Source organism: Salvelinus fontinalis, chromosome 37 (assembly GCF_029448725.1).
Source record: "Salvelinus fontinalis isolate EN_2023a chromosome 37, ASM2944872v1, whole genome shotgun sequence".
NCBI lineage: Eukaryota > Metazoa > Chordata > Actinopteri > Salmoniformes > Salmonidae > Salvelinus > Salvelinus fontinalis.
Window position 1 is genome coordinate 12,953,328 of NC_074701.1, and position 18,141 is coordinate 12,971,468.

General features: G+C 41.4%; 1 protein-coding gene across 1 annotated transcript; it reads right to left on the reverse strand.

The window, feature by feature from the left end:
• Positions 1-1,446: 1,446 nt before the first annotated feature.
• Positions 1,447-17,201, reverse strand: valopa (vertebrate ancient long opsin a). Its single transcript, XM_055902009.1, has 5 exons — positions 16,334-17,201; positions 14,258-14,468; positions 13,883-14,000; positions 13,416-13,649; positions 1,447-3,836 (listed from the first exon to the last, which is right to left on the reverse strand). Exons 1-5 carry the CDS (start codon positions 16,698-16,700, stop codon positions 3,600-3,602), a joined length of 1,167 nt encoding a protein of 388 aa, XP_055757984.1. The 5' UTR covers positions 16,701-17,201; the 3' UTR covers positions 1,447-3,599.
• Positions 17,202-18,141: the final 940 nt, after the last annotated feature.

Sequence of the window (18,141 nt, forward strand, 5' to 3'; positions counted from 1 at the left end):
ACTCCAGTGTTTAATTGCTAAATTGTAATTATTTTGCCACTATGGCCTATTTATTGCCTTACCTTCCTTATCTCACCTCATTTGCACACACTGTATATAGACTTCCTACTGTATTAGTGACTGTATGTTTGTTTATTCCATGTGTAACTCTGTGTTGTTGTATGTGTCAAACTGCTTTGCTTTATCTTGTCCAGGTCACAGTTGTAAATGATAACTTGTTCTCAACTAGCCTACCTTGTTAAATAAAGGTGAAATAAAAGTCTGAATGGACGTTGTTATTTTTCTCTAACATCACGTATTGATCTTCTGTGTCAGTGTATGTCACCTCCTCCCACTACACAGCTTCTATCATCTGACCTAGAACATTGTCCTAATGTTAAATGTCCTTCTGAAAGCAACATTTTTCCAAGCAGTTGTGTTGAATGAATCAATACTAAATAAGGAATCACAAGGCTAGCATTCATTCTCAATCTAAATCAATAATAGTTGTGGCCTGAGGACTAGTTGTTGTAATACTGTTTGCGTTCTTTTTGCAGGGAGTTTACACTCCATTTGACCCCAAATGTGTTGCTGTGTTTCTGGTTAACAGCAGTGGGGAGGTGAAAGAGAGACCATGTCCCGTTGAACAACTGGCAGAGATTGAAAGTGACATGTTGACCACTGCAGTCTGGCTCCCCTCTCCTCTGGTTCAGAGAAACTTGTAAGAGCTGAGAGGGAGACATGGTGCAGGAGTGAAGGGGGGGGGGGGGGGGGGGGGGTGAAGGGGGGGCCTCTCACTCTGTCTCTCTCTACCCTTTTAGTGAATCTAATTCACCAAGGTCTAATGTGACCCAGGTGTCCCTGATGGCTATACAGGCCAATTTAATCAACAACAATTTGTCCAGAGTGTCAAGTTAAAGCATAAATACAATATGGTGTAGGGGACACGCTCTGTAATATCGTCATAATGGAGGTAATGGGACCTTGTGACATCCCATACTGTCCATAATATCTGGGCTAATAAGGATGGGATTGGCTCACAGATACAACATGCATGGAGAAATGTATATATCAACACAAACACAGATTGAAAATTGATAGTGTATGGAGTAAGAAAGAATAGAAACCTTGGAACTGCTTTTCTCTGAGAATTAAAAATTGAGATGGGATTAAGACTATTTTATCTCATATTTTCCTTGTAATGTCTGTGGATGTACTATGTTATATGGGCTTTCTGTGTATCTCCTGCTTTACGATGGTATCGTTCACATTGATTCAGACACACAGAAAATAGAATAACTCCTTTTAAAAATATATAATCTTATTAATCAACCGTTTTCCTTGTATTGTCTGTGGATGTACTACTTTATGTCATCTTACAGATGCTAATGCTTGCTGAGTTTGCCCTGTTCACCAATGGTTTTGTACATAATGATTCAGAAACCCAGACAGCCTCACAACCAATAATTGCTTTTAAAAATATATTTTATTCCAGTACAGACATTAGTTTTTCTAACAACTAGCATGCATGACCTGCAGCTCAAGACAAAATAGTTACACGAAAAACACAGCAGAACAATTCTCAACATGCCACAGTAAGTACAATACAACAAACACTGTTGGAGGTGCATGATAGTGAGGGCAAAAATGAGAAAAATATATAAATTATACTTCTGTCCACATTTGGACTGCTTCCTCAACTTATCAGTCTGTGATTCCTGTCCAAATCTCTGTGTTCTTAAAAACGTTCCTCTCCCTGTATTCTCGAAGGTGAGGTTACCACCCCTAGCACCTGCTCATGTATCCTCAAAAAACGGAACATTGTCATATTGCTTTTGTGTGTGTAATGTGTATAGGCCTACAGTTTGTGTGTGCGAGTGTGTGTGTGTGTTTTGGTTTTACTATCCTTGTGGAGACTTGTAAGTATCAACCTTTTCATAAAACCTTCATTTTCCGGCTTTGTTACATTCATTCCAATAGCCCAGTGAACAAGACCTTGAAGTGTGGAAATGCGAGATTCATTTGTAGATGACGTATTTGTTGAGACTGACTCATGCAATATGATCAGGGTCTCTGCTGTACCCGGCAAATGGATATTATCACATATTATTATGGATATTATCACATTATTATTACTGTTTAACTTATTCAATGATGGTGCTGCACAGAATGGTGTCAAGATAAATTTACATAAGTTCGAATACACCTGAAACGTATTACTACATCTACTGTAACCAGCTCTAAAGTCAACAGTGTTACAGTATCTTGTGCTAAAATATTGCTGACTGTAGACCTATGCTTTGTTGTGATCCTCATTGTACAATGCTTTTGTGTACATTGCTATGGTATTTATCGACGCTAACAATGAGCAGAGCTACCCGGATTCACTGGACCCATTCACAGTGTCCATATACATTATTTCATAACATACAATGTACAGTCACAGTGTGTTGAAGAAAGAAAGGATTTTTTTTTGTGGACTGATCATAAATATACAGTCCCTCAGTGTCCCAGCAGAGCCAGCAGGGGGCCAGCTGCACCAAGTCTCTTTGACTGTCTTTGTTTTGAATGGAAACTCCCCATCGAATCTGCTCAAGAGAAAGAGAAATGTACAGAAACATATAGAAAACAACACCCTCTCAGCAGTTGCCATCACAGGGGCTTCAAAGGGGAAAAGAGCTCCAGATTTAAAGCATTCTGACGGTAGCCAGCTCTCATCGAGTAAGTCTGGCTTTTCTGGGTAAGAGTAGGACTCGACACCTGCCCCCTCTGACAACCTTGATAATGCAGGTGGTGCACACTCAAGTTGTACAACTGATGTGCAGCGCATAAAGAGTACATCAGTTGTACAAGCTGAGTATGTACGGGCCCCCCTGTAATACAACAAACTGTTAGGTATCTGATGACAATTAGGCCTACCAGAACAAAAATAACTCATGACTCAAGTAAAGTGGGAGGGAATCAGACAAGCAAATAGTACATTTACAGCCACTATTTCTAGCTTGCTGAATTGTTAATATTTAATCACTGTCAAAAAAACATGTAATATTCTTGTCATAATAATGATAAGTAATGATGCAGGGGACTTAAAGAATTAGCGGTTTTCGTGCTGAAAGAATCTTGTATTGTAGTGGAGAGAGGGCTAACGGGTGGATTAGGTGGCCATGATTGTATAAGAGTCAGGACCTTGGTTTAAGGGCACCCTTTGGGTGGCAGTGTCCCCCCCAGCACAGCCTAAGGTATTGAGGCGGGAAGAATGCCTCTCACTGGCCCTGTAACACCACTTCCAACAGCATCTGGTCTCCTACCCAGACATCAATCAAGCCTGACCCTGCTTAGACTCGGATGAAAGCCAGCAGAGAGAGGCAGTCAGGGTAGTCTGTCTGCTTGCCATACATTAAAGTATTATGTCCCTCTTTTGTGCTTCGGTTTTGGACAAGTTCCCTCAATTATTACTAATACATACAAAGTTAACCAGAGAACCCTTGTGGTTACAGCTGGCATCTGTAAACAAACAATTATCACAAGAAGTGTGTGAGTAAGAGAAGATGCATCTGTATAAGAATGGAAAGGCAGTGAGGACTGGAGGTGGTGGGGGGGAGGGGGAGTCTTCTGTTGGCCTACATGGGGCAAACTTTGTTCTCTGGGATCGGTAGCTGGGCGACGGAGCTGCGCTCGCTCGGGGACTCCTCCTCATTCTTAGGCTGAGCGTTGCCGCAGACCGGTATGCGGGCGGCGATGGCTGACATCTCGCCCCCCGTGCAGCTCTCCCCAGTCATTCCCGGTCGCTGCGATGTTGCGTTCATGTTCTCTGGCGCAGGCTTGCCGGTAAAGAGCTGGATCAGACACTTCCTGAACTGGACAAAGGTCAAAGGGCATTAGAACAGCCAATCAAAAAGAAAATGTCAGAAAGCCAGTGAAGGCAGTGTTCCTTCAGTACGAAGGGGGAAAAACATTTTTAAATGGGAATGAAATACATGTTATTTTTGGACAAGTTCTTAAAGCACATTCATTGTTTCTTAACACGTAGGCTTCTGATTGGTGCCTTATGAACAGCACCCAGGTGATAGCCACTTATTGCCTTGCAGTGTGTTATCTGAACTGGCAGGATACTGTAGCTCCTCTTAAAAAGAAGCAGATAAGCGGTATACAGTTACATGGCTCTGCAGGTAGGAGATATGTATCATACTTATCAAGAGATGTACAGCACATATTGCAACATTGCGATTGTTTTTTGCTATTTGTTTAAAAAGGCAGATAGGATGGAGTACTGACCACCATCCTACTGCTGAAGGGCACACATCAATGACCTGACAATTTTGTCTAAAAGGGTGGGAGAAAAAACCTCTAAAAAGCTCTGAATCATTACTTGTTTCCACATTACCTTGCAGATGAAACTGTTACGTGACTGACCTTTTTGCAAGCTTTTTCTGTCCCAAAAGCAGATTCCAGGAAAACCCTCAATGCATCGCCCCCAGCAAATTCAAGTATGACCTGTGCCACTATTGAAGTTTCCATTTCAACATAAAGTCCGAGCTAATGCTTCTCACATCTTTACCTTCCCAAAGGCTGCTGAAAATAAACACTATGGCCGGGTTTTCAATGAAATCGCGGGTTGTAGACAATGCTGCTTTTAAAAGGGAATTTCACATTGAGACGACATATCCCGCTGGGAACAGACGTCAGTTCAACTTCTAGTTATGAAATAAATCAAATCAAATTCACCATATCATTGGATTTATGATCAAATGTGGGTGAAAAAAAGACAAAATGCCCTTACGTTGATGACTTTTTGCAAATCCAATCAGTTTTCAATGTTGATTCAACGTCATCACATCATTGATTCAACCAGTTTTTGCCCAGTGGGATGCTGCGTTTGCAGTGAAAGCAATCTCTGCGAACGTGGGAACATTGCCTTTAAAAGTTGCATTGACTACAACCCACGATCGGATTGAATCCTGTCCTATTCTCAAATGGATGTTCACTTTAGATTCAGTGTTTTGTCCACTGACCTTGAAATCTTTAAGGCTTTAGCAGAGAATACATTTAAGTATTTGTTTGAGAAATGTGTTCGCTTGATGTTCCAAAATAGACCTACAAGAAAGCAACTATGGCACTAAGCTACAGTATGTGTCATGCCAAGCATAAGGTCATAAATGTGTCACCTTAATGGAACTATGAATGGCTTGATCAAAATAACGTCAACAACACTTTTTCTGTCCCATTGAAAGGCTTTTCCGGAGGCTAGATGGTTTTCCAAGATGAAGAAGGCAAACATCATAACATTTCACACCTCTCAGCTAAATGGAGAACACATTTCAATTCCCATATTTCTGTGCACTGGACATAGACAGCAGGATTGTGTGTCAGAAGAACTTTGGTGAGTGGTACTGTATATCTCAGTCGGTAGAGCATGGGTTTGATTCTTGGGACCACCCATGTCAAATGTATGCATGATGACTCTCGTTTTGGATAAAAGCTTCTGCTAAATGGCATATATTATTATTATTATTACTAATAATAATCATAATAATAATATGCCATTTAGTAGTATTATGACACAGAGCAGGATGTACTGGCATTCTCCTAAAAAATTGTTTTTCATCTTGCCACATACAGTGCCTTGCAAAAGTATTCATCCCCCTTGGTGTTTTTCCTATTTTGTTGCATTACAACCTGTTATTTAAATCGATTTTTATGTGAATTTCATGTAATGGACATACACAAAATAGTCCAAATTGGTGAAGTGAAATGAAAAAAATTACTTCTTTCAAAAATGTTAAAAAAATTAAAAACGGAAAAGTGTTGCGTGCATATGTAATCACCCCCTTTGCTATGAAGCCCCTAAATAAGATCTGGTGCAACCAATTACCTTCAGAAGTCACATAATTAGTTAAATTAAGTCCACCTGTGTGCAATCTAAGTGTCACATAATACAGTATATATACACCTGTTCTGAAAGGGCCCAGAGTCAGCAACACCACTAAGCAAAGGGCACCACCAAGCAAGCGGCACCATGAAGACCAAGTAGCTCTCCAAACAGGTCAGGGACAAAGTTGTGGAGAAGTACAGATTAGGGTTGGGTTATGAAAAAAATATCCGAGACTTTGAACATCCCACGGAGCACCATTAAATCCATTATTAAAAAAATGGAAAGAATATGGCACCACAACAAACATGCCAAGAGAGGGCCGCCCACCAAAACTCAAAGACCAGGCAAGGAGGGCATTAATAGAGAGGCAACAAAGAGACCAAAGATAACCCTGAAGGAGCTGCAAAGCTCCAAAGCGGAGATTGGAGTATCTGTCCATAGGACCATTTTAAGCCGTACACTCCACAGAGTGGGCGGAGCTGGGCGGAGGTTCACCTTCCAGCAAGACAATGATCCTAAGTATACTGCTAAAGCAACACTTGAGTGGTTAAAGGGGAAACATTTAAATGCCTTGGAATGTCCTAGTCAAAGCCCAGACATCAATCCAATCTGTGGTATGACTTAAAGATTGCTGTTCACCAGCGGAACCCATCCAACTTGAAGGAGCAGAGGCAGTTTTGTCTTGAAGAATGGGCAAGAATCCCAGTGGCTAGATGTGCCAAGCTTATAGAGACATACCCCAAGAGACTTGCAACTGTAACTGCTGCAAAAGGTAGCTCTACAAAGTATTGATTTGGGGGGGGGGGGGGGGGGGGTGAATAGTTATGCACGATCAAGTTTTCAGTTTGTTTGTCTTATTTCTTCAAAGTGGTAGGCATGTTGTGTAAATCAAATGATACAAACCTCCCAAAAATATATTTTAATTCCAGGTTGTAAGGCAACAAAATAGGACAAATACCAAGGGGTGTGAATACTTTTGCAAGCCACAGTATGGCCAGGGACATGAGTACACACATGATGTAATGCTAGCAGAGTGCACTGTGTCAAGCATTCCTCTGCAGCGATCCCTTTCTTAGTGCAGTAGCTGCTTGTGTGCAGTGAAAGTTGTGCTGGGACCAAAGAAAGATCTATATGTCTCTCTGTAGTAACTTTCTCTCTAACTTTCTCTAAAATCCTTCACAACAGTCAGAAGTACCGCTCCAAACTCACAGAGCCAGGGCTGAACAAAGCACATCACAATCAGCTTAGGTAAGAGAGAGATGGAGGAGAGAGAGGAGGAAGGGAAGGGGATGCTCCTTGATAACGCACTAAAGTAGCAGTCCTGTCAATCAAGTCATTCCCAAATGTTAATTCTCTTCAGGCTTCACAACGCTTCAATCATGTGTATGTGCCCCTCTGTAGGACTGGGTATATTACAGTCCCAGGATGCCATATAACCTATTTTGTATATAATGTTTCTGCCACCGTTTCTTATGACTGAAAAGAGCTTCTACATATCAGGACAGCGATTACTCACCGCGTACTGGAAGAAGATTTTTTTTAAACGAGTTGGACGCAAAGGATTTACTAAGACCACACTTAATGAGCTGTATAAGGCCATAAGCAAACATGAAATCGCTCATCCAGAGGTGGCGCTCCTAGTGGCCGGGGACTTCAATGCAGGGAAACTTCTACCAGCATGTTAAATGTGCAACCAAGAGGGGGGGGGGGACTCTAGACCACCTTTACTCCACACAGAGACACATACAAAGCTGTCCCTCGCCCTCCATTTGATAAATCTGACCATAATTCTATCCTCCTGATTCCTGGTTACAAGCAAAAACTAAAGTAGGAAGTACCAGTGACTCGGTCAATAAAGAAGTGGTCAAATGACGCAGATGCAGGACTGTTTTGCTAGCACAGATTGGAATATGTTCCGAGATTCTTCCGATGGCATTGAGGAGTACACCACTTCAGTCACAAGCTTCATCAATAAGTGCATCAATGATATTGTCCGCACGCTGACTGTACGTTTATACCCCAACCAGAAGCCATGGATTACAGGCAAGATCCGCACTGAGCTAAAGGGTAGAGGTCAAGGAGCAGGACTCTAACTCGGAAGCTTATAGGAAATCCGGCTATGCCTTCCGACGAACCATTAAACAAGTAAAGCATCAATACAGGACTAATATTGAATCGTACTACAGAGGCTCCGACGGTTGTCGGATGTGGCAGGGCTTGCAAACTATTACGGACTACTTAGGGAAGCACAACCGCGAGCTGCCCAGTAATATAAGCCTACCAGATGAGCTAAATCACTTATGTGCTCACTTCAAGGCAAGCAACACTGAAGTATGCATGAGAGCATCAGCTGTTCCGGATGACTGTGTGATCACGCTCTCCGTAGCCGATGTGAGTAAGACCTTTAAACAGGTCAACATTCACAAGGCCGCAGGGCCAGACGGATCACCAGGACTTGTACTCTGAGCATGCGCTGACCAACTGGCAAGTGTCTTCACTGACATTTTCAACCTGTCCCTGACTGAGTCTGTAATACCAACATGTTTCAAGCAGACCACCATAGTCCCTGTGCCCAAGAACACTAAGGTAACCTGCCTAAATGACTACCGACCTCTGAAGTGCGTTGACAGGCTGGTCATGGCTCACAACACCATTATCCCAGAAACCCTAGACCCACTCCAATTTGCATACCGCCCCAACAGATCCACAGATGATGCAATCTCTATTGCACTCCACACTGCCCCTTCCCACCTGGACAAAAGGAACACCTATGTGAGAATGCTATTCATTGACTGCAGCTCAGCGTTCAACCCCATTGTGCCCTCAAAGCTTATCACTAAGCTAAGGACCCTGGGACTAAACACCTCTCTCTGCAACTGGATCCTGGACTTGCTGACGGGCCGCACCCAGGTGGTAAGGGTAGGTAACAACACATCCGCCGCGCTGATCCTCAACACAGGGACCCCTCAGGGGTACTCAGTCCCCTCCTGTACTCCCTGTTCACTCACGACTGCATGGCCAGGCACGACTCCAACACCATCATGAAGTTTGCCGATGACACAACAGTGGTAGTCCTGATAACCGACAACGATGAGACAGCCTATAGGGAGGAGGTCAGAGACCTGGCCGTGTGGTGCCAGGATAACAACCTCTCCCTCAACATGATCAAGACAAAGGAGATGATTGTGGACTACAAGAAAAGGAGGACCGAGCAGGCCCCCATTCTCATCGACGGGGCTGTAGGGGAGCAGATTGAGCGCTTCAAGTTCCTTGGTGTCCCCATAACCAACAAACTATCATGGTCCAAGCACACCAAGACAGTCGTGAAGAGGGCACGACAAAACCTATTCCCCCTCAGGAGACTGAAAAGATTTAGCATGGGTCCTCAGATCCTCAAAAAGTTCTACAGCTGCACCATCGAGAGCATCCTGACTGGTTGCATCACTACCTGGTATGGCAACTGCTCGGCCTCCGACCGCAAGGCACTACAGAGGGTAATGCATACGGCCCAGTACATCACTGGGGCCAAGCTCCATGCCATCCAGGACCTCTATACCAGTCGGTGTCAGAGGAAGGCCCTAAAAATTGTCAAAGACTCCAGCCACCATTGTCATAGACTGTTCTCTCTGCTACCGCACCGAAAGCTTCTACCCCCAAGACACAAGACTAAAGAAGAGCTAATCAAATGGCTACCCAGACTATTTGCATTGTCCCCCCTCTTTTACTCCCTGTTTATTATCTATGCATAGTCTCTACCTACGTACATGTACATATTACCTTAATTACCTCGACTACCCTGTACCCCCGCACCCTGTATATAGCCTCGCTACTGTTTTTTTAATTATTTGTTTTTTTTTTTCTCTATTTTTTTCGTTAACACTTATTTTTCTAACTGCATTGTTGGTTAAGGGCTTGTGCATAAGCATTTCTACACCTGTATTCGGCACATGTGACCAAAAAAAGTGATTTGATACGCCACAATAGAGAGACTATGGCATGCCAATCATTCACCACACAGCCACAGACCAGACTTAATTTGCTCAATTATTAATCAAAAACTTCTGCCTGACAACTGTGATCTTTGGGGACTGTGGTTCCTCATTTGTATTTCGAGGGACTGACCTTGTAAGATCAAAACAAGAAATATCAAAGGATAATGGTAGAACGTTCCTCCGTGACCTTGCTGTGACCTGTGTATGATATACTTTGAACCTGTCTATGGTATCAATCTGCTTTACTGTACAGAAGTCATCCATTGTAGGAAGCCTCCTATGTCTCTCTGACACTATTGCGTAACTTCCACACAGACCCCATTGCTTAAGGTCAGTTGACTTTTACAACTGTCCTACATCTGAGGTATCTTGATGCCAGGATCTGCCTGCTAGCTGTCCTTATTTACATTTATTCACATCCCCTGCTCTTTTATAAATACAGTGACCTATTAACAGGACAGATCTAAAGTGGAGCAGCCAGTCAGATGGACAGGCAGAATTCATGCACCCACCGGGTGACCAAAATCTCCCTAACCAAATCAAAAATGTTATGTAAACAGCATGCTATTGAAGTTTTTAGATACTATTTTTGTGATTTTCCTTGGTTTTGAAAAATGTACCCCACCACAGTGATAGACATCCTCAGGCTCATTTGGCAATATGAGGGCATGCAGAAAACAAGTATAAATGGCCATATGTCAGAGAGAATATTATTTATTTTGCTCTATTTGGTTGTCATAGAAGCCATCAGTCCCGAGAAACCATCTGTATCACCACAATGGGAATGAGAAAGCACGCGCATGAGGCTTTGTAACTTCCATATACATAAAAAATATAGATTTGGTAAAAAAAAAAAAGGAAAACTTTGTTATTTAATGTCTATCCTTGACCAAATTCATTGTGGCTTTGTGTAAATCTAAAACTACAGTGCATTCGGAAAGTTTTCAGACATCTTAACTTTTTCCAAATGTCGTTACGTTACAGCTTTATTCTAAAATGGTTTTTTCCCTCATCAATACACAATAATGACAAAGCGAAAAAAGGTTTTTAAAATTTGTGCAAATTAATTTAAAAAATGAAAACAGAAATTACTTATTTACATACACTACCGGTCAAAAGTTTTAGAACACCTACTCATCCAAGAGTTTTTCTTTTTTTGTACTATTTTCTACATTGTAGAAAAATACTGAAGACATCAAAATTATGAAATAACACATATGGAATCATGTAGTAACCAAAAACGTGTTAAACAAATGAAAATATATTTTATATTTGAGATTCTTCAAATAGCCACCCTTTGCCTTGATGGCAGCTTTGAACACTCTTTGCATTCTCTCAACCAGCTTCACCTAGAATGCTTTTCCAACAGTCTTGAAGGAGTTCCCACATATGCTGAGCACTTGTTGGCAATATGAGGGCATGACTTCCTCTGTGGAGATGGGAGAACCTTCCAGAAGGACAACCATGTCTGCAGCACTCCACCAGAAGCAAGCCACTCCTCAGTAAAAGGCACATGACAGCCTAAAGGACTCTCAGACCATGAGAAACAAGATTCTCTAGTTTTATGAAACCAGGATTGAACTCTTTGACCTGAATGTTAAGGGTCACGTCTTGAGGAAACCTTGCACCATCCCTACGGTGAAGCATGGTGGTGGCAGCATCATGCTTTGGGGATGTTTTTCAGCGGCAGGGACTGGGAGACCAGTCAGGATCGAGGGAAAGATGAACGGAGCAAAGTACAGAGAGATCCTTGATGAAAACCTGCTCAGGACCACAGACTGAGGCAAAGTTTCAGGACAATGACCCTAAGCACACAGCCAAGACAACACTTGCTTCGGACAAGTTTCTAAATGTCCTTGAGTGGCCCAGCCAGAGCCCGGACTTGCACCAAATTTAACATCTCTGGTGATAGCTGTGCAGTGACGCTCCCCATCCAACCTGACAGAGTTTGAGAGGATCTGGAGAGAAGAATGGGAGAAACTCCCCAAATACAGGTGTGCCAAGCTTATAGCGTCATACCCAAGAAAACTCAAGGCTCTAATCACTGCCAAAGGTGCTTCAACAAAGTACTGAGTAAAGAGACTGAATACATATGTAAATGTTTTTTAATTTAATACATTTGCTTAAAAATATGGCTTTGACATTATGGTCTATTGTGTGTAGATTGATGAGTAGACTTTTTTTTTTTTTTTTTAAATAGGCTGTAACGTAACAAATTGTGGAAAAAGTAAACAGGTCTGAATACTCTGTATATCTCTCTTTTGATGAGCAGAGAGAAATAAAGAACCCCTGATAATAATATAATTTTTATTTATTTAACCTTTATTTAACTAGGCAAGTTAGTTAAGAACAAATTCTTATTTACAATGACGGACTACCCCGGCCAAACCCTAACCCGGACGACGCTGGGCCAATTTTGCGCCGCTCTATGGGACTCCCAATCATGGCCGTTTGTGATACAGCCTGGAATCAAACCAGGGTCTGTAGCGACGCCTCTAGCACTGAGATGCAGTGCCTTAGACCGTTGCACCACTCAGGAAAATAATACATTGTGTCACGCATTTCCCATGCTCAATGTGCAGAATATCTTTTGGTAATTGCAAAACAAACTGGTTTTGCGGATCGAGGAGCTGATGCATTTTTAAAGCAGCCAGCCAGCATGGACAGTTCTACATTCTATATTTCACATGTCATTTATTCATACACCATACATTATTTAAGGACAGGCTAACACCCAAAAACAAAAAAAAAGAACTGTCAGCTGAGTTTTCCTCAAAGGCTTTCATCCCAAGACTAACAATTGATGATGCCTCTCAGCTCTGTGTCAGTTGAGTGAGACTTGCCACAACCTGGCAGAGAACTGGTGGGCATTTTTTCTCCTGAAAACTGCCAAATTGTATTTCCATTCATATTGCAGAATTCATAAGCAACATGGCCAGGATTAAATCAGATCAGCAGTAACCCATGTTAGCCGACAAACGCATAATTTATCACTGCTTTTGTTTAGGCGGTGTCAGTGGTGTAATTGCGTTAGAGCTGTCAAATCGGTAATTGGCTGCTCTTGTGGTAATTGTCATGAAACCACACCTGTCCTTAAATCCAACCCGCATTACAAGTTCAGAATGAGAAAGTGTAGGCTACATAGAAATAACGACACCAGTAATAGGGATTTATAGAAGCCTGACCGAGGTGTAGATTATATCACACATTCCAGTGTTCAAATTTTGTAATGTAGCTGCATGGGATTTCTACTAATGCAATTCAGTGCATCCAATGGCAGGTCCGCGATAGGTAACGCCAGGAGCAGGTTGTGGATATGACAGCTCTAACACAGTTACACCCCCAACACCACCAAAACAAAAGCAATCACAAACTATGTTACTGCTGTGTTACTGTTGATCTGATTGTATCCTGGCCTTATTCACAGTACACCTGGAAATGGTTGTCTAAAACCTTGGACAACAATAATAACAGCAATATCACAGATCGATACGGTGTAAGCCTTCAATGTAATTAACAACCCAAAGAATGTCATAAGTAGCCATGCGCTCAGGGGGGAAAGAGTGAGATACCTGTTTGTTCATGAAGACGTAGATTACTGGGTTGTAGACTGCAGCCGTCTTGGAGAAGAAAGCGGGCGCGGCAGCCAGTCTGGGGTCCAGGTAGATGGTGGGACAGGCTGTGACAATGATGGAGAAGGCTGCGTAGGGTGTCCAGCCCACCAGGTAAGCGACGATCATCACCACCACCATGCGGCTCACCTCACGCTCCGGTTTCTTGGCATTACCCAGCCTGCCATGGGACACCTGAGGATTGACGTGACAACAAACAGCTTTGGTTATTGAGCTATAAAGTCTATTATGTGAGTTTATTTAAAGACTTTAAGAACTGACCTGAAAGTCTTGAATACACCAGGACATAATGACTAGACAATTACAAAAAATATTCCCAAGCATGCGCTTGCTAGTCAACCAAGGACTACTTTGGTTCAGTTGCATCCTCTACCAGTAGTGCCAGTATTCTATACATGGAAACTGACCTTCCTCAGCTTCTGTAGGAGCTTCCCATAGCAGTAGATGATCATCCCCAAGGGCATTATGAAGCAGGTCACAAAGAAGGTGATGATGTAGGTGTGATTCCAAATGTTGTTGGAATACCTGAGGTCAGAGGAAAGTATACCATAAACATTTAAATTACATTTTCTACATGACCCAGTCATATTATGACATCGTTAACTATTCCTTTAAAAGGGATATCTGTAGTTCATACAACCATTTTTGCCATGCCCAAATGCCACTGCAATTCAAGAATGACCCGTGTGTACCTAAGTGCGTGTATGATACAAACAGGAGGTTGATATTGCTGTACATCTACAGTATGATGTGTGCCCTCTGCTCTCTCTGTTGCCTCTCACCAATTGGGCTCGCAGGTGGTGCCGATCTTACTGACGGTGTAACTGCACCAGCCGAACACAGGAGGGATAGTCCAGATGAAGGAGAAGGTCCAGACGAACAGCAGGCCCAGCGCTGCATGCTTCCCCCTCAGACGGACATTCCCCAGAGGCCGGCAGATCACAAAGTAACGCTCAAAGGACAGCACCGCCAGCGACCACATAGCCACAATCCCTGAAAGAAGGGTATTATGGGCATTATGTAGAGCCTAGAAGCCACATTACTACTTAACCCATTTACCTGTGACTATATTCATTGCATAGCACTGACTTGCATGCCTTCTTACTATTAATAAAACGATTACTAACATGTTAAAATAACAATAAATTACATATTTTCATTAAAAACGTTATTTTTAAAAGAAGATATAGTCTGGACAAAAATCTGGTCATGTTGCTATGTAAAAGGACTGGTCGTCCGTTCTAAGCTAGCTAGCCAACTTCAGCTAACTCAGTCACGCTTATATTAACCCCCACTTTACCAAACTAAATGCTGTTTCAAATATGTTTTATTGTGGAACAGAGTCAAATGTACAAGTTTATAAACAGGATTGAGGGCTCCCTTTTAACCCTTTTAAATATAGAAGCTAACAGTGAAATGCATTAAAGAAAATGGACACAACAAAAAAAAGGAGGCTACATCAAAACAGTGTGAAAAATGAATGGAAAATTAAAGAAAGGGGGCTAACTAGAACCCTAAAAGGATTTTAGGCTGTTCCTGTCGGATAACCCTGTCTGATTCCAAGTAGAGCACTTTTTCATTCCAGGTAGAACCCTCAAATAACACTTCGGTGTTAAGGTTCTAGCTGGAACCAAAAAAGGGTTCAGTTCTACCACAGGGACAGCGGAAGAACACTTTATGGTTCTAGATAGCTCCTTTTTCAAAGATTGTATGTATATGATATTCACGTGCCATTGTGACATTGTCAGTGAAAAGGCAGAGCACTATGATTCCAACCACAATAGGATTTTGAGTTACATTCTCCCGGCGAGAGAGTTATCTAAATCCAATTGTGACAGCACTTAGGGTATAGCTACATCAATTTGCAGGATATATATAATCCATGTAAGAGGTACATATTGAAGTACTCTTACCTAAAATAGGCTAATGATGCAGTAAAGGTACATTAGTCTGCCTCCTAATGGAGTGAAAAAGTTGTACTTAATTACAGTATAATTCACTCTCAAAGGTTTGCTTGTGTACTACAGTCTCTGGGGCAAGACTACAGTACATGTACTCTCTCCTTAACACTACATTTAATTCAGAATTGTTGTTGTAGAAAAGTATATAAATGACCCAAATAAGTGCTATTTGGGTCACACGTGAAATAAGGAGCAGCCCCTATTCCTTTTGTGTAATCATAAAAACTGCTCAACTCCATTGCTATACTAATAATATGCTAATGTCAATACAATGCTGTTACTAGTATAATGACAGTGTTATTACATGGGTATACTTATAAAGTATTACCTTGCTGCCTTTTGGTTCAAATAATTGTCTCAGCATGTCTTACATACAAACCAGCTCCAAAACAAATGGATTAAGGCGTCATAATAAACAGATTACTGCCTTCTGATGTAATGAGTAGCTACTGTAGCTACTGTAGCCTACTTTCTCAGTAACAGTGTTTTCACTGTTGACTATAAGGCTACGTTGTGCAACACAAATGTGTGTGTTTCCTAAGTTAGATAATGTATTCACATTTTTTTTTAAATGTTATCACACGATTATATATGTCTGTGTGTCATTTTGCCATCAGTTTTGGGTCGATTTTTCACCGCAACAAAATGCTTTAAAAGAACTGCGAAATGCACTACAAATGATGGATGGCTTCTTTTCGGCTATGTCTTTTTTTAAAAACTGTCTAAGAAACCAATCTAACAAATAAACAGTCAATCAAACAATCAGTCTTTGACTTTCAAATTGTATTATTTTTGCACCATTTTGGAATCTAAACAGCTCCAACACTGACACCTACAGTAAGTGCGCGATTACCCCAGCATCCAATTTATTCAGATACATAACCATGCTGAACTTACCGAAATAGGTGACAGCAAAACCTTCCAAAACGCAAGCCCAATTTCCAAGGAAAAAATACCCTTTGGCGTTTGTTAGAAAACTTATGGTTCCACCGGTGAGTGACACAAGGAAGTCAGCGAGAGATAAATTAACGATGATATAATTTAAGGGCTGTCTCAGCTGTTTGAACTTGTAAGTGGCCAACATAACAGTGAAATTTTCAAAGAGAGACAGAGATGTTATAACAAACATCAAGGTAGCCAACACGGCGAAATTCCAAGGTGCAAGATTTGTTATTGGACCAGTGAACGGATCAGCGTGTGGTTTGTAGATCTCGGCTGCCTCGTTATAAGAAACACCATTTACTGCAATTCTTAAAGTATCCATTGTCCATGTCCAAATAATTGCACGCGATCTTAGAGAGTAATATTAATATTGCACTTGGGGGTTATGTAAGGGGTCTGAGATTTTGTGGTCCATATGTCTCATTTTCACAACTTAATTTGGACTCTCATCCTCGGAGTCGCGCGTAAAAAAACATTCGTTTGAAAGAATGACTGGATCAACAGCCATCGCTTGAAATCTTTAGACTACTTGTCTTTGAGTAGGTTGAACTGCAGATCTTGATATCCGCATTTTGTATGAAATAACCTATTTTGGACCAAAGCGACGAATCCACAGTTATTCAGAGTTCATGAAAGTGAGCCTGCATCTCGAAAACAGCAACGGTAAACCAAAAGGGCAAAAGCAGTCCAGCAAATAAACGAACACTTTATAAATTAATCGGTGGGGGCCGGATCGGAGTCTTGAGAAGGCACACCAACAACTAAATAGGTGACTGATGAGCAGCATGTTGTATGCGCTTATATAGCCGGTAGTCGACTCGCTCGCAACAACTCCTGCCCTCGAGGAAATGCAAAACCTAGCTACTTGTCAGATGTGCAAATGAGGTCTGTATGCGACGAATCCGCTGCCTTTCACTTTCATATTTTGAATGTGTTTTTTATTCGTAATTTTGCAACTACATGCATTTTGGGCATTTCTAACTTTCCAAAAAATGTGTTTGTTGAAAAAACTTCTCATTTTGTCAGGACCGTAAACTTGTATTGGCTGTGACCATTTTATTCGACAATACATTTTACTCAGTTTTCAAAACACTTTTCTGCAGTTTTCATTGCCATCTCATAATAAAACATTCCATTTTAATTTAAAACTGAATGACAAACAGATTGGATTTTTTGATGATTTGGATTCTGTCTATAGTATTTGGTACTACCACATTTAAGAAATCATTATTTGAATTCCTTAATCCATAAATATGGGCCTGCGCTGTTTGTGCTTGTATACCTGCACGGAGGCTACCATCAACAATGCAATGTCCTGCTGAAATAGTTATATATTTATAATTTTGACAGTAGTTACACTGTAAAGAGGTTACCTTGAATTTAACTGTTGTTTACAGGTGGCAAATAATATGCTGTATTTAAAATTACAATACACCTACTGTAATATAAAGATGGTATCAGAGCAAGTACCGTGTAATGACACACAGTACAATACCATAAAATGTACTGTATTATACTATAAAAAAAAGTAAATGCTACCGTAATTGGAATGGATGAATGAAATGTATTGAGGGGAGGGGCTTGTACTTCACATTATTTTACTGTAATTACAAGGGATTGGTGCAAGCAGGTTGGCTGCTAGGTAAAGTATTTACACATTACAGCATATTCATTCATATTTGGTGTTTTATATCACTTGCACTTCTAGAGGCCTAACAAAGGCTTCCAAACTTGCAGCGACAACAGGGAAAAACAGACCAAAA